This window comes from Geotrypetes seraphini, chromosome 13, assembly GCF_902459505.1.
Source record: "Geotrypetes seraphini chromosome 13, aGeoSer1.1, whole genome shotgun sequence".
Taxonomy (NCBI): domain Eukaryota; kingdom Metazoa; phylum Chordata; class Amphibia; order Gymnophiona; family Dermophiidae; genus Geotrypetes; species Geotrypetes seraphini.
In genome coordinates this window covers 56,811,550-56,838,469 of record NC_047096.1, presented here as the reverse complement: position 1 = coordinate 56,838,469, position 26,920 = coordinate 56,811,550, and the positions used below count along the sequence as shown (strand labels likewise).

The 26,920-nt window shown below is 42.7% G+C and overlaps 1 protein-coding gene across 11 annotated transcripts in view; it reads left to right on the top strand.

Annotated features, from left to right (window-relative positions):
* The first annotated feature begins 10,965 nt into the window (after window positions 1–10,965).
* Window positions 10,966–26,920, top strand: part of EZH1 (enhancer of zeste 1 polycomb repressive complex 2 subunit) — a 235,978-nt gene continuing 220,023 nt past the window's right edge. For 5 of the 11 annotated variants that reach the window (XM_033918314.1, XM_033918312.1, XM_033918313.1 and 2 more), the window contains exons 1-3: window positions 11,158–11,295; window positions 11,687–11,775; window positions 16,021–16,076. Coding sequence is in view for 1 of the 11 variants with exons in the window: in XM_033918312.1 (XP_033774203.1) it covers window positions 16,066–16,076 (11 nt within the window). In the remaining 10 variants the exon portion in view is untranslated. Of the gene's footprint in view, window positions 11,049–11,143; window positions 11,296–11,354; window positions 11,470–11,686; window positions 11,776–16,020; window positions 16,077–26,920 lie in introns of those variants that run through there. The other 6 variants (XM_033918305.1, XM_033918308.1, XM_033918309.1 and 3 more) reach the window with 6 other exon arrangements.

The following is a 26,920-nucleotide window of genomic DNA, read 5'->3' as shown; positions in this document are numbered from 1 at the left end:
CTTCTTTTTCATTTACCTCCTCATCATAAAATCATCACGACAGACACGTCTCCTTATGCATGGGGAGCACACATAGACGATCTGCAGACTCAAGGTCTTTGGACTGCTAGGGAGCGCAAATTTCACATCAATTTCCTGGAACTCAGAGCAATGTTTTATGCCCTCAAGGTGTTTCAACATCTTCTCTGTCCCCAAGTCCTCCTCCTTTGCACAGACAATCAAGTAGCAATGTACTACATCAACAAGCAAGGAAGCACGGGTTCTCTCCTGTTGTGTCAGGAGGCTCAAAATATTTGGACTTGGGCAACAGCTCGCAATCTGTTCTTGAAGGCTGTCTACATTCAAGGAGAGAATTCACTAGCGGATAACCTCAGCAGAATCCTTCAACTTCACGAATGGACTCTCGACTCTGTAACTTTCCAGTCCATATTTGCTCAATGGGGCACTCCACAGATGGACTTATTTGCAGCCCCTCACAATCACCAGTTGCCCCAATTTTGCTCCAAACTTCACTCTCCTCTCCGTCTAGCGGCGGATGCTTTTCTTCTGGATTGGACGGGTCAGTTTCTATGCCTTCCCTCTACTTCCTCTCATGTTGAGAACTCTGTTCAAGCTCAAGAGAGAAGCAGCCACCATGATTCTCATTGCACCACGGTGGCCCAGACAACATTGGTTCTCCCTTCTACTTCAACTCAGTTCCAGGGAACCCATACTTCTGCCAATCTTTCCTACTCTGTTTACTCAGATTCAGGAATCGCTTCTACATCCCAACCTGCAGTCTCTACACCTGACAGCTTGGTTTCTCTCGGGCTGAGTTCCTCTCAATTTATCCTCTCTCAGCCTGTTCGTCAAATTATTGATGCCTCTAGGAAACCGGCCACACAGCAATGTTACCAACAAAAGTGGACTCGGTTTTCTTCCTGGTGTTTTCTTCATCATCATGATCCAACTTCCTTGGCAGTGGAATTGGTGTTGGATTATCTACTGTTTTTGTCTGACTCTGATCTTAAATCTACATCCATTAGAGTCCATCTCAGTGCTATTACTGCTTATCATGAACAGGGAAAACATTTTACATTGGTATCCAGATTCATGAAGGGGCTTTTCAATGTGAAACCACCTCTCAAGCCTCCACCTGTAGTCTGGGATCTTAATGTGGTTCTTTCCAGTTTGATGAAGCCACCATTTGAACCAATCGCCACAGCTCATCTCAAGTTTCTTACCTGGAAAGTGGTCTTTCTTATTGCTCTCACCTCTGCTAGGAGGGTCAGTGAGTTACAAGCACTAGTAGCAGATCCACCATTCACAGTTTTCCATCATGATAAGGTGGTTCTGTGCACACATCCAAAGTTTCTGCCAAAACTTGTCTCTGACTTTCATCTCAATCAGTCGATTGTCTTACCAGTTTTTTCCCTAAGCCTCATTCTCATCATGGAGAAGCAGCCTTGTATACTTTAGATTGTAAACGAGCTTTGGCTTACTACCTTGATTGCACAAAGCCTCACAGAACTTCTCCCCAACTCTTCATCTCATTTGATCCAAACAAATTGGGGCATCCTGTTTCCAAGAGAACAATTTCCAACTGGCTTGCCACCTGCATCTCATTCTGCTATGCTGAGACCGGACTGGCTCTGGAGAGCTGTGTCACTGCCCATAAAGTTAGAGCTTTGGCAGCTTCTGTGGCTTTCCTCAGATCTACTCCTATTGAGGAAATTTGTAAAGCTGCCACCTGGTCCTCAGTTCATACCTTCACTTCTCACTACTGTCTGGAGTCTTTCTCCAAGCGGGATGGGCATTTCGGCCAATCTGTATTACAAAATTTATTTTCCTAATGGCCAACCTTCCCACCATCCCATTCTGTTAGCTTGGAGGTCACCCATCAATGCCTGCTTGTCCTGGGATAAAGCAGTTACTTACCGTAACAGGTGTTATCCAGGGATAGCAGGCAGATATTCTCACAACCCATTCGCCTCCCCTGGTTGGCTTCTTAGCTGGCTTATCTTAACTGAGGGACCGCGCGCCTATGTCGGGCGGGAAAGCAATCGCGCATGCGCGGTGTAGGCTAGCCAGAACTTTCTAAGTTCTTAGAGTGCAATTCACTCTAAATTGTCTGTACTGGGGCTCCGTCAGTGCCGTCACCCATCAGTGAGAATATCTGCCTGCTGTCCCTGGATAACACCTGTTACAGTAAGTAACTGTGCTTTACCAGGGTGATGCTCTCCTTTTAGGAGACCTCTCTCCTCTAAGGCAGCACAGGGGCTACCAGACTGGACGTGGGACTTCTCTACAGCATCCCTGTAGGTCTCCTCTGTCTCCCTCAGCTCCTCCAAGTCTGCTACTCTAGCCTCAAGGGAACGTACTCATTCTCTGAACTCAAAACTCTTCTGTCTATATAAATGCACCTTTTTGTCCAGTTTGTCTTAACTATATTGTAAGCTCTTTCCAGGGCTGCGTATGTCTGGTAGTACTACAGAAATGATAAATAGTAGCAGTATCTTTGAATGTCATTTTCTGATGCTTCTTTCATTCATGAAGCCTTATTGACATTTACGTTTTTCTAGATTTATACTGCAGACATATTGGGGGTAATTCTCTACAAGTTACCTACAGTTAGGTGCCAGGATTAGGTATGCTAAGTGTAAATTCTATAATAGCAACTACATATATGTATGTAATTGCCATTATAGAATACTAGCTTCAGTCCATAGTTACTCAGCCAGAGTTAGAGAAAAGCACTTACACTAGTTCAATAACTAATGTACAGTAAATGCTTGCACCTAACTGTTGTCAAGTGCATAACTTTCAAAACCAGATTTCAAAGGCCCCTAGTTTTCTTGACAATATTCTCATTCCTCATTTACCATCCAGATCACTTAGATCCACTGGACAAAACCTACTATTCGTGCCCTCCCTAAAGGTCATCTGCACCCGTTGTACAACCATTTTTTCAGTAACGGCTCCTCTTATATGGAATTCTTTAGCCATCCACTTAAGGGTGGAAAAAAACCTAGACAAATTCAAGAAGCTTTCAAGTCCTAGGCTTTTTTCAGCCTCTCCAGTTTTCCTGCTCTTATTTTTTCTTGGCTAACGGCTGAAACTTTCCGCCCCGTCCTATTGTTTTTGCCTTTTATAGCTGCTTTTCTGGAAATATTGTAGTTCTACCTCATCCTACTTTGTTTAGAGTACTGTCTGTTAATGTCTTGACAGTTACTGTTATGTTTTCTTGTCGATTACATGTATTCCTTTTTTTAGTGTATATCGCCTAGAAATTGCGATAGGTGATAATCAAATTTTAATAAGCTTGAAAATAATCTATAAACTAGGCACATAACCCAGGTCCATGCTGCTCTTGTGGTTGCATAGATTTTGGGTGCTCAGTTTGTAGAATGCCAAGTCAGGTCAGTTACACAGGTAATTGAAAATTAGTGTCAGCACCAATTATTGGCTGTTAATGTCAATTAGCAGCTACTGTAATTGAACAATTATGTAGATAGCTGGCACTATTCCATAACTTGTGTGTGCAACTTTGCACTCAACTTTATAGAATTATGGGGAATTGCCTGTAAATCTCGCTGAGACAGTATGTCCTTGGCAGAGTGAAAATGACTTTTCTAGCTTCTCTAGTTCTCACCTATAGCTCTATCCCAGTGTCTCTCAAACTGTGTGTCCCAAAGAGATTCTAGGTGTGCCACGAGAAATTCCAGAATTTGCTTTATTTTTAAAAATTCCTTTCAAAAGTATACACTAGAATATACAACATATACATCACATACGCAAGAGTTTGTCAATGTTATGAGCATCTGTGTGCATAAGGATGCCCAGACAGGCATCATTCTTTGATGTAATTGGTCCTTGAAAACTAACAGCAAGTAAACTTATTTTTTATGCAGTAGTTATCCTAACTTGGGCCAGGATTCGATCCATATCCGCTCTGTGTGCGATTGGAGGCAGGCCGACCGATTCACCAACCATCTGCATGCAAATGGGGGCGATCGGAGGCACGCCCCTAATCGACTGCACGGATCGGATTGAGCCCTGACAGTAGTGACAGAAGAAGCCACCTCCTGTCACTACTGTCAGGGCTCTGCCCGCTTTTTTTTTTTTTTTTCTTTTTTTAATAGGCCGCAAAATATCAGGTCTATTTAAAAAAAAAAAAAAAGCCTCTTCTGTGCTGCGCACACCCCACACATGCTAACCCGAACCCGCACACACCCCATCCCTCCCTGACCGGCACAGCCCTCCCGCCGGGCCCACCTGCTCCCCGTACCAATATCTTCAGGAGCAGGAGAGGTGCTCAGTCCCTCCTGCTCCAGGCCTCCTCCGAGGCCACCCAGCTGACCGGGCAAGGCCCACCCCCTCCCCATAACTTAGTAGATCGTTGGAAGCAGGAAGAGTGCTCAGTCCCTCCCGCTCCACGCCTCATCCGCCACAAGTGCGGCCTTAGGCCACGCCCTGATGCATCATCAGATATCAGATGCACGGGGAGGGGCCTAAGGTCCTGATTGGCTGAGGTGCCTCAGGCTCCTCCCTTTGGAGGGGCCTGGGACGCCTCAATCAATCAGGGACTTCCTTAGGGAGAAGTCTAGGGAAGTCCTTTATTGGCAATTGTTTTGGCATGGCCTAAGGCCACACTTGTGGCGGAGGAAGCGTGGAGCAGGAGGGACTGAGCACTCCTCCTGCTCCCAACGATCTACTAAGGTCCGGAGAGGGGGTGGGCCTTGCCCAGTCATCCAGTCAGCCTCAGAGGAGGCCTGGAGCAGGAGGGACTGAGCACCCAACGATATACTAAGGTAAGGAAAGGGGGTGGGCCTGGCCCAGCCGAGGTTAAGGTACAGGGAGGGAGGTCGGCCTGGCCCGCCTGTGAGGAGGAGTTTCACATGGCAGGAGGGAATTGTTGGCATCCCTCCTGCCTTTTGTGGGGCATCAGCGCGGGGGAGGGGCATTTTTAAAGTTTTTTTAAAATTTAAACTTTTTTACATTTAGGCCAGGGAGCCCGTAGTTTTAACCCGTAAGTTAAAACCACAGGCTCACAGTGCAGGTAAGGGCAGGAGAGATTCGGGGCAGCAGAGAGCAGGGCTTTTTAATGGAGCTGGAGAGTCAAAAAGACATTTTCAAATGGGCCCCAGCAGTCGCTTTTTGGGTTGATCGGCCAGCCCAGTCGGATCGGGAAATTTGTTTAGTGATGCATGGATTGGAAGATGCAGGAGAGGTAAGTGAATCGGGCCGGAGGGAAAACAGGTCGCTAAGGGGTCGCAAACCGATTGGTATACGATCGGTTAGCTTAGTGAATCTAGCCCTTGAGCAGCAAAGCCATCAAGGCTTTATTACTGTTATCTTTGTGAACTTGGATTTTCAGCTCTGACAGTTAATTCAGTTGAAAAAAAGAGAACAACTGCAGATGGTGGATGATGAAATGCATGTTTGCTTGGCAACTACTGAGCCGTGTTTTGAGTTAATTTGCACTAAAAAAACAAGCACATTCATTGCATTGATTACACCACTGTTACAATTGCCCATACATAGCTTAAAGAACTTTAAATAACTCTCAAATTTAAATTTTTGTTGGTTTTGAAATTTCATGTCAATTATAATGTGCAGTGAAAATCATTTGCTTCATTTACTGTGCTAGAGTGTTTGAGACACTGCTCTGTCCACTAGGCCTACTCCAAATGTTGCATGTTTGGACAGAGTGTCCATGGCCACTCATAACTTGCTATGGCCTCCACACTCAGAACTAGTTCCTCCAGTTTTTCCATGCTTGTTCTGGAGAAGTGAGGTGTGGTTGATGTGGGGTAGGCCCTCGACAGCAAACTCAGGGTCAGAGTGAATGTGATGCAGTTGGGGTGGATGACAAAAGGAAATGGGAGCCCAGGATAAAAACCCCAAACTACATTTGTTGGAGCCTATTATAGCATTTACCTTGTCCTAACTCTGGGTTTAAAAAAGGTTTGGCCAAGTTTCTGGAGGGAAAAGTCAATCATCTATTAAAACAGACATGGGGAAGCCACTGCTTGCTCTGGGGTCAGTAGCATAGAATGCAGCTATTTGGGTTTCTGCCAGGTACTTGTGACCTGGATTGGCCACTGTTGGAAACAGGGAGCTGGGCTAGATGGACCATTGATCTGACCCAGTATGGCTATTCTTATGGTATCTTATCAAAGAGTTACCATATGGCTCCAGAAAAAGGAGGATGGAGAGTTTCAAGTTTAATAGTTGTTTTGATTAATCGCTTAATCGTATTTCAAAGCGATGAACAATTTAAAATTACAATTTCTGGGGAATAATACAAACAGAACAATACATATTAACTTACAATATTAAAAAAAAAAAAAAATTACGATAACAAACTTAAAAACACAAGGAAAGGAGGGAGATGAAATACAAATCATTATAGGAAAGTAGAACAAAAAAGGAAAAATACAAAATGAATAACAAAAAAACAGTGTAATATAATACAATAAAATATTCTAAGCTGCAGTAAGTTTCGTCAATTATCAAAAGCGTCTTTAAAGAGAAATGTTTTTAAGTTACTTTTGAATTTCTCAAGATTCTTCTCTTCCCTTAAATAAATTGGAAGGGCGTTCCATAACTGAGGTGCCGTAACAGAAAAAATAAATTGTCGTCTTGTATTGATGACCTTAAGGGATGGAATAGTTAATAAATTCTGTTCATTAGATCTAAGGGTTCTGATTGGAGAATATGGTATCAATAATTTGTAAATAAACACTGGAGTTTTATTAAGAAGGGTTTTGAAGGTGAGTGTGCATAGTTTATATGTTATCCGGTGGGAGACTGGGAGCCAGTGTGCGTCTTTTAAAAGAGGTGTTACGTGATCAAATTTCTTAGTTTTGGTTATAAGTTTAATGGAAGCGTTTTGAATGATCTGTAATCGTTTTATTTCACTTAAGGAGATTCCTTTGAAAAGGGCATATGGAAAGCAATGGAAATAAAACCCGGATGTCTTAATCCGTCCTCTTTTTTTTTCTGGAGCCAACCTTAATCAAGGGGCCCCCTTCTTTCTCATGTACTCTCTCTCCTTTCTTCTTTGGAGACACTGTTTTCCTTCCAGGACCATTGATGCAGACAGCCATTATGTTTATGTTTATTTAAAATTTGATCTACCGCTCCTGCATTTTACTGACCTAAGCGGTTTACAATGTATCAAACTAAAATGAAATTAGGTACTTGAGAAAAACTACCCTATCTGTCCTGAAGGCTCACAATCTAGCTAAAGTACCTGATAAACTAAAAATATGTAACAACAACATATAATACATTTCCAAGATCAAAAAATCAAACAAATAGAAAATAGAAATAATGAAAGAAGATAAAAAAATTAAAAATTAAATAAAAATTAAAAATAAAATAAAACAAATTTAAGAGATAGAAAAGTCTCTGAAGCAGCCTGATAGCAAACAGTCATATTTTAGTGCAAATCTTAATACAACTCCTGGCACAGCATACTTCACAGATCCGTCACTGGCAGAGCTTGAGAGCATCAAAGAAACTAACATTTCTAAAACATAGTCACTAAAACTGTTAAATGAAATAAATAAATCCAAATCAACACAAATTAGTACAAATTAATGCAGATTGCGGTCCCCATTCCATTATTCAATTCGGGAGAGCCATTTGAAAAAAATGTGCTTTTAGATGTCTCTTAAAATTTTGAAATGATTCTTCCTTTCTTAACTCTACTGGTAAATTGTTCCACAATATTGGAACTAAGTAGAAAAATGCATCTACGTAGGAGAAGAGCATAAGAAAAAAAGTCTCACGGGGAACTGCTCAGAGAAGAAAATGGACTCAGCAAATACCTCAAACTACAGTCAACTCCACCTAAGCGCATGCTTTGGTTATCTGCACGTGACCTGCACAGTCCTATTATTTTTACATTAAATGGACATAAACTCCAGATATTTGCACTTCTGATAAGCACACAATCCGCCCTTGCACACATGCACACGTTCGTACATATTGGATGAGCCATGTGTTTCAGAACTACAGCATAGGCCTAGCTAGGTGTTCAAACTTTTGGAACTACATTACTGTACCATGGCGCCGTGTGGGCAAAAATCATTGTCTTTGGCTGAACATGTTGATGTATTAAAGAGACTTGACTAAATGGAGAGTCAGGTCTTTATTGCAAAACATTACAGAATTCATCCTAGCCAGATTTTTTGGATTTACAAAAAAAGGAAGCAATAATGAAAGACTGGCAAAATAACAGCAATCCTACTAGAAAACGTAAAAGAATTGGGAAGGCTGGAGACATTGAACAGGCGTTGCTGCAATAGTTTGCGGAAGCTAGAAGATGACAACTGCCAATCAGTGGACCTCTGCTGATGGAGAAAGCAGCACAGTTATCTGAAGAACTGGGCATAGAAGACTTCAAACCGACAAACAGATGTTAGAGAGTTCGAAAGTTTGTAATGGCATAAAATTTAAGAAGCACATGTCGAAAAGATGCAGATGAATTTGGTGCTGAAAGATGGGTCATGGAAGTGTTGCCATCAGTCATTGGTAGATATGAACTATGTGACGTGTATAATGCCGACGAGATGGGCCTCTACTGGGGTGCCATCCCTGATGGAACATTGGCTTTCAAATGCAGCAAAGCTGTTCAAAGTGCCAAAGGAACAATTGACATTGCTGCTCAATATGGACGGTAGTGAAAAGCTTGAGCTACTGGTAATTGGGAAGAATTGAAATCCTCAGTGCTTCAAAAACATTAAACACCTGCCTGTTCAATTTGAAAGCAACAAAAACGCATGGATGACAGTGACATTGTGGATTGAATGGTTACAGAAGCGTGACAATCTGATGAGAAGGCGTAGGAGGCACATTGTAATGCTGTGTGATAACTGTGCAGTACACAGCAATGACATAAGACTAACCAACATTAAACTTGTGTTTCTGCTGCCAAACATGACCTCTTTGATCCAGCTGATGGACCAAGGGATAATCACAAACTTCAAACATCATTACAGGTCACTCGTCTTACGATATGTAATGGCAGTGATTGATGCAAGCATGGAATCCAGACTTCGAGCTGCCAAGAAAAATGATGGTATTCAACTCTCTTCATATGGTACGGGAGACATGGAGTTGAGTCTCATCATCAATGATTTCAAATTGCTATCGATAGGCGAGCTTCGTTCATGCATCTGATGAGACAACTGAAGCAGACACTTCGCCCATTGAACTCCCAGTTGGACTCTCGTCACAAGAATTTGAGCTGTATGTTGCTGTTGACAACAATCTGCCCACATCATCTGATAGCTCTAATTCCGATATCTGTACAGTCATTAAGTATGCTGCAGACAACCAAGAGTCTGATGATGACAGAGATGCTGCTGCTGTCATCATGACTAATGAACCACTTGCAGAGATTGTTTTCTTCCTGGATGCGCTAAAGTCCCTACACACACTGCGTTGTTATCTGGAGATAAATGGCTGTCACGACTATGGACAGTCTTTCAGAAGCACACTCTGAATCATGCAATCTGCATGCAGAAAACAATGACTGATTATTTTAGTAAAATGTAGAATGTTGGGACGGTTGACAACTACTGTACTGTAGTGTGTTTTTAGTTTAAAAAAGTTTTATGGCATTAGACCGAACAGTACTGTTCCTTCTAACTGTACTGTATTACATTGTATTCGGTGTGTTTTTGGTTGAATAAAAGTTTTATTGCATTTGACTACAGTGTACTGTAATTTTTCATGACTAAAAGTGGTACTCCTAATTTTAAATGGGTAAGTTATCCACTTAAAACTATTCTTCCCCAACTGCAAGTTCATCTCCTTTACTTAAGGGTGGCAGCAGTACTAATTAACCTTTTGCATTTTGGTATTTTTTATTTTAAAGAATACAATTTTAGCAACTCTCAATACTTTTAGATATTCAATTTTAAAATTACTGTATTAGAAAATAAAATATTTACTAAGAAAAAAAAAAAAGTGGTACTCCTATCAAGCGCACACTCTGTTTAAGCCAGGGGTGTCCAATGTCGGTCCTCGAGGGCCGCAATCCAGTCGGGTTTTTAGGATTTCCCCAATGAATATGCATGAGATCTATGTGCTTGCACTGCTTTCAATGCATATTCAGTGGGGAAATCCTGAAAACCCGACTGGATTGCGGCCCTCGAGGACCGACATTGGACACCCCTGGTTTAAGCAAACATGGCAATCCGGTCCAAAGGGATTAAGCAGTCGACTGTATGTTGCTTTTCTCCCCAAAAAATTAGTGTGCTCAGCTCGGTGCAAATTTATTTATTATCCCTCCTCCCCAACTAGCTCAGAACGGGTTACAAGGTTACATAATGCATAGACAAACAGATTGTGAATTTACATGTGTACAGTAGTCTTAGGTCGTCTTGATTTGACATATACAGAGTCAAAGTTAGCATACAATCTGATCATTTTAAGTTAACACAGTTGTTTTCTTCAGTTAATTTACACAGGTGCTATTTATGGGAAGATAGCAGTTGGTTCCAATAGCTAGCTATGACGTGGGATATATATAAATATATCAAAAATCCTGCAAAATAGAAATCCTACATGGTGATCAGAATTAGATCAATCAGGAATCACAAACATAGTGTCAATACCATTCCTAGGAGTATGTGTTTTGCTTTCATTTTTGAGATGTCTGAATTAAATATTTTCTACCATAATTGATCTAACAGTCAAAATTTCAGTTTGGTTTCAATGCAAACCAAAATCAGGATTATCCAGTACTGGACTGTTCAAACACACCCACAGAACTAGCATCTAAGCATCTCCTCCGCGGGGCGCTCCACGAGTCTCTGTACCGTAGCCAGGGAAGCTCAGCAAGCAGCAACATCCTTCCACGTGCTTCTCTTTCAGCCGTTCTTGCGACAGCAAGCGCAGCAAACTGATTGGCTCAGGCTAACAGCCAATCGCTTGTGCCTGCTCGTGCAGCGTCCAGCTGCACAGTCGTTCTCTATGATCTACCGCTCTGTCTTGCCTGCTCTCTATGCTCTGTGGTAGGGCGTCCTGCGGCGTCGGGTGCCCAAGCTCAGGTAAAATTCGGCGATTTCCCGCAGTTATGCGCGCGCATAGTCCCAGAGTTCCCCGGGGGTGCCATAAACAGGCAGGGCCCGGAGCCCCTCCCCTCATACACTGCCGGGAACCGACCCCTCCCACTGAAAGCGAGGGGTGTGTGTAAGGGCAGATAATAAACACTTACGGTGGGGAGTGGGGGAAGTGGAGGTAGTGGTTCAAAGACGAGTTCTGACAGGATTAAAGGGGGTGTAGTAGGCGTGGCTGGTGAGTATTTGGTGTAGCGGGGGAGAGGAGCAGCGGTTTAAGATGACGGATTCGGGAATTTGAGGGGGGGAGGAGGGTCTGACTCTTCCTACCTCCGCATGAGGCTGATATTTACAGCCCCCATCCCCCCCCCCCCCCACTTTCCGCGGGTGTTCTGATTCAGCCCAAAAGAAGGTTGGGGCAAATCGCTCTCTCCTCCCGCCCCCTCCTGCTGGTGTGACCCGGTTGCTGTGTTTATGTGTCTCTGGTGGATGGGAGGGATGTCACATGGAGCTGCTGGTGCTAACCTGCCATTTAGTTTCCTTTTAACCACAATGTCGTACTTGACCTCATCTGTTGAAAAGGCAAGGGTACCACTGATTTAGATGTTTCTTGTTTTTCTTATGCTAAGGTTAAAGAAAATGTCTTTACCTCCCAGCTGTATGAAACCCATCTGCTGATCATAAGGAATAGATCACTAAAGAAATCCTGCGCTCATTGGTGAGTTGCAAAATGTAAAAGCTGTGCCGAAATGATGGTAACAAGAAAATGAAACTGTGTATCTCTGTTTTGATTCCCACCCACTTCCCTGAAAATACACCAGTATAATACTACTGCTATTAATTATTTCTATAGCACTACCAGACACACAGCAGTGCTGCACAGAGTCACAAAGAGTAAGAAAACAGTCCCTGCTCTAAAGAGCTTACAGTCTAAACAGACAGATAAATAAGATGTCATGGATACAGTTAGGGGGAACAGTTAATCAGCAGGCTGTATTGAAAGCTATATCAAAAAGGTGGGAACAAGGGAAGGGGCTTGACGAACAAACTCGGGTAATTTATTCCAAGCATATGGGGCAGCTAGATGAAAGGAATGAAGTCTTGAATTGGCAGTGGAGGAGAAGGATAACACTAAGAATGAGCTGGTAGTATGTAGTGAGCTGGTACAAGGTAGTATACAAGATAGTGCTGCCTGATTCAGGGAAACATTTTTCAATTTGATTCGATTTGGCCTATTGATTTTTTTTTTTTTTTTTTAAATTTTATTTTTATTATTCAATTTTCTCACCCAGTCGGGCATTTTTTAATTCAAATATCTTGGTGGGTTTATTTTGTACAACAAAAAAAGAAAAGGTGGATATCTAAATCAACCAATTGAAAAAATATATGGAGCTGATGGGGGAAAAGACTTGTTCTTCCTTCAGGTTATCTTTGTGGCTTCTTGGTGCGCTCTGGGTTTTTACTGTTGGACATGTATTCTTTTTCATTTGTTGCCTATTCTATTTCTATAATGTACTTATTTCTCTTGTTGACTCCTTAATAAACATGATTTTCAAAAAAAAAAAAAGTCTTTATTAAAATGAACAAAGGTTAAGAGTCCCAACAAGGATCCCTGTTTTGACGTTTCGAAATAACGCCTTACATCCAAGCGGTAAAGCTGAGTTGCAAAATCGTATTGAGCTTCCCTCTCCAACCCCACGCCAGTGCTGTGATGTAAACATACATCTCAAATCTGATGTATTGTAATCACAAAATAGAAAATTATTTTTTTCTACCTTCCACTGTCATATCCAACATTTGTTTCTTTCCCACTGTCTACCATTTCTCTCTCTTTCTTTCCACCTTGTGCCTTGGGTCAAACCTCTCTGTTTCCCTCCATGCAGCATCTTTCCCTCCATTATGTGCAATATTTCTTTCTCTCTCCCTATGCACCATCTCTTCTTGTCCTATATCCAACAGTTCTCACTCTCTTCTCCGTGTATGCTCCATCCCCTCTACCATATGCAGGATTTCTCCCTCTCACCCCTTTCTACCTCTTTGTTTCATCTATCCCTTCCTCTCATCCACCCCAACTATTCTTTCTCTCTCCCCCCCATGTACAGCAGCTTTCCTCCCCTCCCATCCCCCCTGAGCATCAGCTTTCCTTCTCTCCCCCCCTCCCCCTGTGCAGCAGCTTTCCATCCTTCCCTCCTATCCTCCTGTGCAGTAGTTTTCCATCCCCCTGTGCAGCAGCACCCCACCAACCCTCCCACATACCGACATACCTCCGGGCCTCCTAAAGCAGCAGTGTGGTGGTGGCCAGTCTTGAAGAGGCAGTGCTGTCAACAGGCTGATTGCGTCCTGCCTCACCAGGGCTTCCTTCTGCTGCATCATCAGTGACATCATCAGTGATGCAGCAGAGGGAAGGCCCCAGTGGAGGGCAGGTTGTGAGCAGTCCATTGAGAGTGCTGCCTCTGCTGACCTGCCACCACCGCTGCTACTTTAGGAGACCTGGAGATATGTTGGGCCTCACCGGGAGAGAGGGGGGTTGTTTTTTTCTGAATCGGTCCGATTTTTTTCAGATAATGAATCTATTCGAATCGGCGAATTGGGCAGCCCTAATACCAGGTTATAATCTATTCAGGAAGGACAGGGTTGGGGGAGGAGGAGTGAGGGCAAGTAACGTTAACTATAATATTAAAGTGTTAGAATTGCAGGACTTGAGAGTAAGCTAGATATATTTGTGGGATAATCTGGAAAGAAGAAAAGGAAAGTCTGTTTATATTGGTTTGATGTATAGGCATCCTCAGCCTGAAGAAATGGATTAGAGCTGTACTAAATAGCATATTTTTCTATTCAGCTGAATACTAATAATTAAAAACATAATAATAAAAGAAGCAATGTGAAATCAGAGATCAAGCGTTTATTTCAGTAGGGTTTAGCACTGAAGAGCCCTAGAATATTCATATTTGAATTTAAATCATTATTTGGAGAATACGAATCATGTATTCAGTGCTCTGTTCAAGACGAACCAAATCAAATGCCCTAAAATCCAATATAGCCCTAAAATGGACATTGATTTAATTGAAGGTATTCAAAATATAACTATGAAAGGTGAAGCACTACTAATACACTCCCCTCTCCATATATTTGCAAATTTGGATATTTGTGAGTCTCTAAACCACCCCGCCTCCTAGACCTCTCCACACCTTACTTTTAAAGCCTGGTGGTCTAGCTGTACTAAAGTGGGAACTCACAGCAATCACTTTTGTTCGTGGCTCTGCACAGGGCAGAAGCGTAGGAAGATCGCTCCTGCCCTGTTTCATTGCTAGACCATCAGGCTTTAAAAGTAAGGTTTGGAGAGGTCTGGGGGATGGGAAGGAGGCGGGGGTTGTTAAGTTGGCCCTAAAGTTATTTGTCAATTTTTTTCTTATTTGCGAGGGGGTTTTGCCTCTTACCCCTTCAAATGAGGAGAAATGCCAGATGTTGATTGGGGCATCTGTTTTGCGGGGTCATCTGTGAGAGGCCACTGAAAATTTCTCAGCCCAGCCAAGAAGAGAATGATGTGGAGCCATGAAACTTACAAGTTATGCCACACTTTTCTTGATACTTTTCGTTTCAGTGATATGAAATTAAATGAAAAGTGTCAAGAAAAGGGTGGAATAACTTGTAAGTTTGGAGCAGCGCTTGCTTAACTGGCAGCTTCTTTACCAGCTGACGGCTATGCAGCATGGTAAACAGCATGGCTATGCTTGTATTTGGCGCCGCTTCCAGGAGTCTACTTTGTAAGGGCTTTTAATGGGGTTGGAGTTGGGAGTTGAGTTTGGGGCTTGGGGGGCTTTGAGCCTGGGTGTTCTTTTACCCCTTCTTTTTATTAGGTTGGTGTCTGGAGACCCTTTTATCCTTCTTTGTGGCTTGGGATCTGTGATTTGTCCCTGTGGGGGGGGGGAGGGGGAGGGGGGGAGGGGATTTTGCTGTGTTGTGGGTGGTTATATAGCTTTTGCTTGTCTAGTTTGGGATATTGCTATTGTCCATTATTCTGTTGGTACCTCCGGTACTTTTTCTATGCTGTTATGTGTTTTTGCTGTTGATGACATTTTTTACATGTCTAAATAAAAAGCTTTTATTCGGAAAAAAAAGAATAACTTGTAAGTTTCACGACTCCAAATCATTCTCTTCTTGGTTGGGCTGAGAACTTTTCAGCGGCCTCTGGTAGAACTAGGAACATCCTGGATTTTCTTTAGGGAGAATTATTTCAGCAGTTGGCAATGGAACCCATTCAGGATAGGGCCATATTGGACTTAGTGGTTACAAATGGGAAGTACATGATGGCAGATAAAGACCTGAATGGTCCATCCAGTTTGCCTAACAGCCACACAAATTAATACATGATCACCAACTTAATGTTCAAATTAACATTTCTATAGTGGTTAATGTTTTTATCATTATTGTGGGTGATCATCAGATGGTGTGATTCAGTGTTAAGACATATGTGGAGAGGGTCCATTCAAAAATGAAGGTTTAAGGCTTCAAAAATACTAGCTTTATTGAGATGGGGGAATACCTCAAGGAATTGTTAGCTGAATGGGAACATCTGGAAGAAGTAAGAAAGCAATAGGCAAAATTGAAAGGAGATATTTTAAGGGCAACAAGCTTTTTCATAAAGAAAGTAAATAAAGGCAAAAGAGGTTAACATTTATAAACCACAAGAAAGTGCAGAAAGAGGAAGAAGGGCAACAACATTTGGAAAAACTAAAAGAGCTGGTAAACTAGTCAGGAAAGCAAATATGCAAATGCAAGAGGAAAATAGCAATTACAGTAAAATGGGAATGGAAGAGAACAAGAATTTTTTTTAGATATGTTAGTGGTAGGAGGAAATGCCAAGTGGCATTGTGAGACTCGAGAGTGAAGGGGGTGGACTATGTAGAAGCTGACGAGAATAAGACAGAATTGTTTAAAAAATATTTTTGTTCTGTGTTCACAGATGGAGGGATGTGAGTAGAACCACAGAAGACAAATACAAATAGGAATGGACATGTGGTAAGACTGAACAATTTTCAGAGGACTACATTTGAGAGGAGCTAGCTAAACTAGTGATGGGGCTGGATGGCATACATCATAGGGTACTGAAAGCACTTAGGGAAGGTCTAGTGGGTCTTCTTTCTGACCTTTTTAATGCTTATCTAGAGTTAGGAGTGAAGAAGGGTGGACAAAAGTAAAAGTAAGGAGGAGGTTGGAAACTATAGGCCAGTTAGTCTGACTTCTTTGGTAAGTAAATTAATGGAAATGCTTCAAAAACGGAGAATAGTGAGTTTTCTAGAATCCAATGGATCGCAGGACCTGAGGCAGCTTGGTTTTATTAGAGATGGGTCTTATCAAATATGATTAATGTCTTTCACTGGAGTTGAATCGAGGGAGAGTGCTGGATGTGGTGTACTTAGATTTTAGGAAAGCCTTTGACATGGTTCCTCTTAGTCAACTAATAAATAAACTAAGTACCCTCGGTATGGGCCTAAAGTGACTGGAATAGGGAAGGCAACAAAAGGGTAGTGGGAAATGGAGAGCACTCTGAAGAAAATGATGTTATCAGTTCTGTGCTTTAAGATTTGATTCTTGGTCCGGTTCTTTTTAACATTTTTGTAAGCAATTTTGCCAAAAGTCTGTCTGGTAAGGTTTTCCTCTTTGTGTGTGATACCAATATCTGCAATATGGTAGACACCCTTAATGGTGTGAATGACATGAAGAGGGACCTAGCAAAGCTTGAAGAATGATAGAAAATTTAGCAACTAGGACTCGATGCTAAAAAATGCAGAGCCATGCATTTGGGCTCCAAAAAGATGAGGTAGGGATGAAGTACTGTGCTGTGAATGAAAGTGGAGTGGGACTTAGGGGTGATTATATGAGATGATCCTAAGGTGACAAAATAAGTAGAAAAGCGATGGCAAAAGCCAGAAAGATGCATAGGGAAAATAGCCAGCAGGAAGAAGGAGGCAATAATGCCTCTTGTCTTTTTAAGGTCTCCAGTGACTCATTTAGGGGCCCTTTTACAAAGCTGTGTTAGATGCCAACAGCTTAAAATGGCATACCATGGGATGCGCTCAGGCGTCCTGTGGTTACTGCCACATGAGTGTGTGCTAACTGCATGCAAAAAAGAAAATTGTTTTTTGAGGAGTGTGTTAGGAGGTGGAGAATGGGCATTCCTGCAGTAACCTCTACATTAGCGTGTGCTAACTGGTTAGTGCAAGAATAGGACACAAACAGGTGCTGCCTACAAAATCGGTGGCAGTAAATGCTCACGACATTAATGCACATGGCCATTAATACAAAAAATAGAAAATCGGCCATTTTATGGCTGTGGTAAAAATGACCTTAGCATGCAGGAAGAACTTGCGTAAGGGTGTTCTAAGGCTGCTTTTTACCAAAGCTTAATAAAAAGAACCTAGCTCAATGCTGGCGTTAAGGTCTAGTATGTGCAACAATTAAGCGCGCTCTAAAACCGCTATCGCAGCTTAGTAAAAGGAGCCCATAAACAGGATGGAGTCAGTCCAGAGGACAACTACTAAAATGATAAGTGGTGTTACTCATAAAGTGCATGAGGACAGACTTAAAGATCTCAATTTGTATACTTTAGAAGAAAGGCAGAAAAGGGGAGATACCTCTGTGGCATAAATTCTCTGTTGATAGTTCGATCACATGACGACAGAGCCAGCTGGAGAGAGGATTCCAAGCAAGAAGTTTCTAGAAGAAACTTTTATGTGTGTGTGTGAATTCCTGCCCAAAGGAATTAGTATTAAAACCCTTGCATTAGTGCATGCCAATCAATTTATCTTTTTCAGCAGTACAGTTAGGACCACAGGAAGGATTCCTTACCTCAGTTTGAGCCTTTAGGGTTTTTCTTGCCAAGATCATGTACAGCTTTCTTTAGCATTTTGACTGTGCCAGTGCAGTTTTTCTCCTATGGCTAACAAAAATACTGGTTTCAAGCACTACTTTCCAGCAAACAGAAGAAAATTCTGTACAACCTTTCTCCGCCATAAAAAGCTTACAAAATAATCAAAAACATTGTCAGCAGACCTGCAGACAAAGGAGGCTCTGTAGTGATCATGGATACCAAAAATATATTCAAGAAGGACATGGACAGCTCTCAGACAACACATAATATAGGAAACTGAAGAACTCGCACAAATTATACTAAACAGTCAAAAAATCTTATGAAAACACTTCCTAAGCAAGAATAGCCATATTTAAAGAAGCTCATACTTTTAGTGCAACAGACATTCTATTCCTGAATCTGGGTAGTGAATCCCTTCTCGTGAGAATTCTTGTAATAATAATAATAAATTTATTTATATACCAGAATACCTCATGGTTTAGTGTGGTTTCCAATAAAAAGTAAGAACTCTACAACACAGCGAATTAACCTCACATCATTAGCATTCTTTCTTGTACAAAACCCACTCTATTTCTGAACACTTGGGTAATCAGTCCCATCTCGTGAGATTTCTTGTAAGAAGCCTCATTCTGTTATGTTCCTTCCGGATTCAGTATGCTTGGTGTTCAGTTCCTTCCCGCAATCCAGGCGTTGCAAAAATCCTAACAATTTTCTGAGCACATGCTCCTCTCACCTTAGAGAGTTAAGAGTCCCTATAGTTTTCAATTTCTGCAAGAAATCATAAGAACATAAGAATAGCCTTGTTGGGTCAGACCAATGGTCCATCAAGCCCAGTAGCCTGTTCCCACGGTGACCAATCCAGGTCACTAGTACCTGGCCAAAAACCAAGGCGTAGCAACATTCCATACTACCAATACAAGACAAGCAGTGGCTTTCCCCAGTCTTTCTCAATAACAGACAATGGACTTTTCATCCAGGAACTTGTCCAAACCTTTCTTAAAACCAGCTATGCTATCTGCTCTTACCATATCCTCTGGCAATGCGTTCCAGAGCTTAAATATTCTGAGTGAAAAAAATTTTTTTCCTATTGGTTTTAAAAGTATTTCCCTGTAATTTCATCGAGTGTCCCCTAGTCTTTGTAATTTTTGACTGAGTGAAAAATCGATCCACTTGTACCCGTTCTACTCCACTCAGCATTTTGTAGACTTTAATCATATTCCCCTCAGCCGTCTCTTTTCCAAGCTGAAGAGCCCTAACCGTTTTAGTCTTTCTTCATACGAGAGGAGTTCTATTCTCTTTACTATCTTAGTCGCTCATCTTTGAACCTTTTCTAGCACCACTATATCTTTCTTGCGATAAGGAGACCAGAATTGAACACAACACTCCAGATGATGTCGCAGCATGGAGTGGTACAGGGGCATTATGACATTCTTAGTCTTGTTAACCATCCCTTTTTTAATAATTCCCAGCATCCTTTTTTTTTGGCCGCCACCACACATTGGGCAGAAGGTTTCATTGTATTGTCTACAATGATACCCAGATCCTTTTCTTGGGTGCTAACCCCCAAGGTGGACCCTAGCATCCGTTAACTGTGATTCAGGTTATTCTTACCAATGTGCCTCATTTTGCATTTGTCCACATTAAATTTCATCTGCCATTTGGATGCCCAGTCTTCCAATTTCCTAAGGACCGCCTACAATTTTTCACAATCCGCATGTGTTTCAGCAACTTTGAACAGTTTAATAATAATAATAATAATAATAATAACTTTATTTCTATATACTGCTATACCACAAACAGTTCAAAGTGGTTTACAAAGGAAGAGACTGTATACAAGCAGCGATATAACAAAGCTTTTTGAGGATACATTAGTATGTTAGAATTGGTCAAAGTGTTATCTGCAAATTTTTTTTTTGTATAAACTGTTTATTCACAAGAGCATTGAAAGACACGCATAACATAAGAATCACAATTTTCGGTACATAACCAAATTCCAACACCCAACATGAATCCCTAGAAACATTGAAAGTCCAGGCCTGTGTTCTGCTAGCCTGGGACTCCCCAAATTCCATCCCAAAAGCATCCCGCCCCCCCACCCCAACCCAACCCCAAAAAACAAAAAACAAAAAAAAAACCCCTCAATCCACTGGCAATACATGAACTGCTGGCTTCCGCAACCGATTGACCACCTGGCTTTTGATCACTGGGGGCAAAGTATCCAAATAAGAGGCCCAAATGGACAGAAAAAGCTTGCTCCGCTGCAAATTTAATCACCTCACTTGTCATTCCAATTTCTAGATCATTTATAAATAAGTTAAATAGCACCGGTCCCAGTACAGACCCCTGTGGCACTCCACTATTTACTCTCCTCCACTGAAAAAAATTACCATTTAACCCTACCCTCTGTTTTCTATCCGATAACCAATTTCTAATCCACAACTGAACTTTGCCACCTATCCCATGACACTAATTTTCATATGAGTCTCTCGTGAGGAACATTATCAAAAGCTTTCTGAAAATCTAGATACACTATATCAACCAGCTCACCTTTATCCACATGTTTATTCACATCTTCAGAAAAGTCAAGCAAATTTGTGAGGCAAGATCTCCCTCAGCTGAACCCATGCTGACTCCGTCTTATTAAATCATGTTTGTCTCTGGGTTTCACAATTTTATTTTTTATAATCGTTCCTACCATTTTGCCCAGCACTGAAGTGAGGCTTACCGGTCTGTAATTTCCTGGATCTCCCCTGGAGCCCTTGCAGAATTCTTCTGATCTGCATCTTTTTCTAATTTTTTCACTTAAAGTTGGTCTTTTTTGGTGGCTTGAGTGACTTGAGACCTCTTTACTGTGGTCTTCTGTCGGAGGAAAGGATGCAGTCCCGCAGAGCCAGACTGTTTCTTCATTGAGAAACTTCAGTGGATCTGTGAAGCCTTCCTGTTGTGTGCTACCCTTCCTGGACTCAGGGTCTATTCCTCTGGAAGCTCGCTTGCCCTTTGATCTTGTCAGGGGTTTAAGCGCAGGCTGTATGTGTTCCGAGTAAAAAAAAATCATCCGGGCTCCACAGTGCAGGCTGCGTTTCCCGCCTCCGGTTGCATGGAGAGGATCTGTGGTGGTGGAGGTTACAATCGGTGTCTGTCCAACTGACAGTCCGAAGATCTTCAAGTCTGGTTATTTTGGAGCTGTTCTGAAGCAGAAAATCCCTTTTGTCGATTCAGCTGTAATTTACAGAGCTGACAACACCTCGGAGACTGTGAGTACACTTCCATTATTTCCTAAGGGAACTTCAGGGTGGTCTGTGAAACTCTCTAAAACTAATTTTTGAGAGTTTCTGAGGGTAGGGTTCAGGCCTTCTACCTCCCCAAACCGCTATTTTATATTTTTGGATTTTCTTTATTTTTGCCATATTTGGTGTGAATTCGCTGGCGGCGGCCCTCTTGGATTTTTATTGTGCTTTTTTCCAAAATTTTATTTATTTATTTAGATTTCTATCCTGTCCTCCTAGCAGCTCAGAACGGGTTACAAAAGGACATTCACAGTGTAGGAAGAGGACATGAAGCTAAAGACAGGGACTACAGAGGACAAAAGATCTATAAAAGGATGAGAGGATACCAATAGAAGCATACAAGGGGACAGTTTACTAACTATATAGGGATAAGAGGATATAGATAGTAGCCTCAGAACTCCTTAATTTGATTAAAAATCATTTGGGATGGACTCCCCAGCCCCTAATCTGTCGAATGTGTGCAGTGATTGTGCTGAATTGGCTCCATGACCATGTACTGTGTGCCACGGCATGGTGGAGGAGGGTGCGGAAGCTTCGGGTTTTGCCTCCTTTGGGGATTCCAGGGCTGGGTCCATGATTTCAGGAAAAAATGCCACCCAGAGTCTGTTCTGGAGTCTGGCGCCAAATGCCGGCATTACGAGTCTGGGTTTCCAAGTTTATTAAAATTTTGATAAAATGCTAATCATAAATTATAAGTGTTTTACAATAAAAAAGGGGGAAACATTTAACAGACTAAATATAGACTGGACAAACTTGATAGACGAAGAAACAAAAGGAAAGCGGGGAGAACTACAGTTTGAAAGAAAAGAAGAAATAGAAAGTAAATAACAGAAGGGAGGTATAGGAGATCAGATTATTAAATGACCAAGGCAACCATATAACCAAATCAGCATTCATATGCATCTTTAAAAAGGAAGCATTTAAAATTTCCTTTAAATTTATCTAAGTTTTGTTCAGCCCTAATATAGTATGGTAAAGAGTTCCAAACTATGGGAGCCATAATTGCGAATGAAGAGGCCCGACGCGTACTAATGATTTTTAAGGATGGTATGTGAAGGAGATGCTGAGAGGAGGATCTTGGGGCTCTAGGGGATCGTGTGAAATGAAGAGCTTATGAATGAAAGCAGGTTCTTTGGTATTTTGGGTTTTGATTGAAAATATAGCTATTTTATATAAGATTTGATGTGGTATAGGCAGTCAATGTGAAATTTTTAGTAGGGGGGTGATGCGATCAAATTTCTTCATGTTTGTAATAATTTTGATGGCTGTGTTTTGTATCAGTTGGGGGCGTCAAATGTCTTTTTGGCAGATTCCTTTATACAATGAATTACAGTAGTCAAATTTGTGTATGATAAGGGAGTGGATTAGAATAATGGTCCCCAGCTGTCCTGGAGGACCACCAGGCCAATCGGATTTTCAGGAAAGCCCTAATGAATATGAATGGAGCAGATTTGCATGCCTCTCACTTCCATTATATGCAAATCTCTCTCATGCATATTCATTAGGGCTAGCCTGAAAACCCGATTGGCCTGGTGGTCCTCTGGGACAGGGTTGGGGATCACTGGATTAGAATGTTAAGAGATTGAGGGTCCAGAATATTTGCTAAAGATCTTATCATTCTAAGTTTGAAAAAAAACAATTCTTTATTACTGCACGATCTGTGGACGGTAGGACAATTTACTATCTATTATTACTTCCAGTATTTTGGTTGAACTAACGGAATTGATTGGTGCATTGTTAATGGATATAGGAGATGTAAGTTGTATATTTTCTTTCCAAGGGAACAGCAGACAGTTGGTTTTGGAAATGTTAAGTGAAAGCATATTTTCACTTAGCCAATGACTAATCTTGTCTAATTTCAAATTAATGAGATTAATGTCCGTGGGGCTGGAAGCATCGATAGAGTGGATAATCTGTATATTGTCTGCGTAGGCAAAGGCGGTGAGACCAATAGACTGGCATAATGTCAGTAAAGGGGCCAGATAAATATTAAAGAGTAGGGGAGACAGTATGGATCCTTGAGGGATGCCAAAGTTATTTTGGATTGCTGTTGATGTGGTTATTGAAGGAGATGACGGAAGTGCGGTTTGAGAGATAAGAAGTAAACCATTCAAGGACTTGTTCGGAGATCCCTACCGTAGCTAATCTTTGTAGTAGAAGTTGATAGTCTATTGTGTCAAAAGCCACTGAAAGATCCAGAGAAACAAGAATAACTGATTTATGCTGATCCAGAAAGTATTGTATGGAAGTGGTTAAACCTTCTAGTGCCTGTTTCGTAGAAGGATTTTTGCGGAAGCCAGTTTGATTAGGGTGAAGAGCTTGAGTTTTGTCAAAAAAATCTGAGATTTGGTTAAATACAATTTTTTTCTGTTAATTTTGCGAGGAATGGGAGGTTTGAGATTGGCCTATACAGTGGTACCATGGTTTACAAGCATAATTTGTTCCAGAAGCATGCTCGTAATCTAGAGTACTCGTATATCAAAGCAAAGTGCCCCATAGAAAATAGTGGCAATGTAGACGATTCGTTACATAACCCAAAAGGTGGCCCAGGGGTCTGTGCCTGCCGGGTGCTGCAGCATCGTCTCCTCCATCCACCGCCTCCGTTTGTCATCCGCTGAAAAACCCCGCAGTGCCGCTTCGGAGAGATGTCTCTTTCATCCGCCAGCCAGCCTTCCACACAGGGTGCCTTCCGCATGTTGGAAAGCCTTTATCTTAGCCTACGCAGCTGAGTGCCGTCCCACCTGCACGTTGACACGCACAACGTCGATGATTGACGTTGTTCGTGATCATATGCAACGTGCAGGTGGGACGGCACTCGGCTGTGCAGGCTGATAGAGGCTCTCCAACATGCGGAAGGCACCCGGTGTGGAAAGCTGGCTGGCGGACGGAAGAGGAATCCCTCTGAAGCGGCGCTTCCTGAAGTGTAAGTGCTCATTTATTGGGGCGGTGCTCAGTTTGCGAGACAAAAAGTTTGCTGAGTGTTTTTCTCGTCTTGCAAAACACTTGCAAACCGTGTTACTCGCAAACTGAAGTTCCACTGTAATTGGAGCAATCTTGAATACTTTCTTTGTTGTTTTTAATTGTAGGGTAGATAATAGAGTATTTCTAGGCTGTGGGCATTGTAGATGTGTTGAGGCTTTTGTTTATTAGTTTAAGAATGAATGGACCAAAAATCGGGAAGTATTGCTTTAGGATGGGGACTCTTTTGGTTTGGTGCAGGCGCCTCAGCAAGACCCTCCAATGGACAAGGAGTATGAATTTTCACTGGACGTTATTTGGCTCCTCTGGAAAGCGCATTTTTCAGATCCAGCTCATTTAATGCAGCCTGTGGGTGCTTCTGTTTCTTCTCTGCTGGTTTCACCAGTGGCAGAGATATGGCAGAGCTCAATTGCATTGGTTGCTATGTGGATACTATGCCTCTTGTGTCTCCTGACACTGCTTTTGTTTTGGATCTAGCTGATAACCTTGCTGGGACTAGTCAATGCGGTCGCTCTGAGAGTCGATTTGGATGAAGATCCCTCCGTCCACAGACTTTTTAAGCTTGGTTTTGTCCACCATTTTATTGCTGAGATTCTGAAAGATTTCAAATTGGAATCTCCACCTTCCACATCTCAATGTTCAGTCATGGACCGTTCTAATGTGCTGTCCTCCTTTTTTTCCATCCCATCCTCAGCTTCTTGGTCTGGTTACAGAACAATGGGATATCCCAGAAAGCTCTTTCCAGCTCTCTAAACCTTTATCCCCTGGCTCCTGATTTTCAGCAGTGTTTGGGCATCCTAAATTGGATTCCGCCATAGCGCAGGTTACCAGAAGCACAGCCCTCCCTAGTATTGGGGGAGTAGTGCTAAAGGACTCCCAGAATCGCAAATTTTTGAAGTGGCTTCTTCAGATATCATCTTCTTTTGTGGTGTGTGCCTGTCACACGAGATTGCACAGTGTGCACTCTGCAGACATAGATGCCTGTCCCCAGCTAGTGATGGACAATGTGGATTCTGTTAAGTCCCTTCCCCAACCCGCAATCTAGGAGTTGCAGAAATCCAACACTTTTCTGAGCACATGCTCCTCCCCCTTAGACTGAGAGCTACAGCCATGGACGGTTTCAATTTCTGCAAGCAATCCGTGCAGAAGTCTTTTGAATTGCTCTGTTTCTTTTTCGGTAGCTTCAGTGCCTTGAGACCCCTTTGCAGAGGTCCTCTGTCTGAGGAAAGGACACAGTCCCAAGGTGATGGACTGCTGCTTTACGGAGAATCTTTGATGGATCTGTGGAGCCAGCCTGCCATGTGCCACCTTTCATGGACTTGGGGTCCATTCCCCTGGGAGTTTGCTTGCCCGCTGACTTTGTCAGGGGTTTAAGTGCAGGATGTATGAGTGGAGTGAAACTTGCCCAGGTTTCAGGGCACAGGCTGGTTTCCTGCCCTTGATTGCATGGCGGCGGAGGTACAGTCGGTGTCCAGCCACCTGGCAATTTGAAAATCTTCAATTCTGAAACCCCCCCGCGATACACTTAAGTCTACCCCAACAGCCTCTCCCCCACCCCCGACGCAGGACCTAAGTCTGCCCTGATAATCTCTCCCCAACCCCTGTACCTGTACAAATAAAGTCCAGCCAGACAGATATCTTCCCAGAATGCACTGAGAAGGAGGCCTAAGACTCTGGTTGGCACAGCTGCCTAAGGTCCCTCCTATGGGAGGGGCCTTAGGCATCTTAGCCAATCAGAGCCTTAGGCCCCTCCCTGGCACATCCCAGAATGCACCAGGAAGGTGAAGGCCAGCCATTTTGGAGTGGCTTGCCTATTGGCCGGAGGGTGTAAACATCTTTTTGGCTGGTACAGGTACTGGGGTTGGGGGGGGGAGGTTGTTGGGGTAGGCTTAGGAGTGTTGGGGTGAGTTCCGGGTGGGGTGGCAGCGGTAAGGAGTGGGCATACCTCCTGCCAGGGGACTTCTTGTGAGGGTGGGTTCGGGGCCCTCCTACCGGCTGATGTTACCGGGGGGGGGGGGGTCCTTGCCACAGTCACAGTCAGCTGATCATGGCAAAGTTATTTCCTTGCCGCAATCAGCTCAGAAGCTGCATCTATTTGAAATGTAGGCCAGCATTTTGCTGGCCTACATTTCAGGCGTCTGTCGTGGCCCTCGGGGGATGCCTAGGGCTGCTTAAGCTCACCCAATGCCACGTCCAGGTGAAACCATGCCCAGCTTTGGGTGAGCTTAAGTGTCATAAGAACATAAGAAGTTGCCTCCACTGGGTCAGACCAGTGGTCCGCTCCCGCGGTGGCCCACCAGGTCCTTTGACCTGTGAAGTGATTTGACCATTTTTATATCCTACCTCTGCTTCTATCTGTACCCCTCAATCTCTTTATCCTTTAGGAACCTATCCAAACCTTCCTTGAATCCCTGTACTGTGGTCTGGCCTATCACAACCTCTGGAAGAGCATTCCATGCATCTACCACCCTCTGGGTAAAAAAGAACTTCCTAGCATTTGTTCTGAACCTGTCCCCTTTCAATTTCTCCGAGTGACCCCTAGTGCTTGTGGTTCCCCACCGTTTGAAGAATCTGTCCTTGTCCACTTTCTCTATGCCCTTCAGGATTTTGAAGGTTTCTATCATGTCCCCTCTAAGTCTCCTCTTCTCCAGGGAGAACAGCCCCAGCATTTTTAACCTGTCAGCGTATGAAAAATTTTCCATACCTCTTATCAGTTTTGTCGCTCT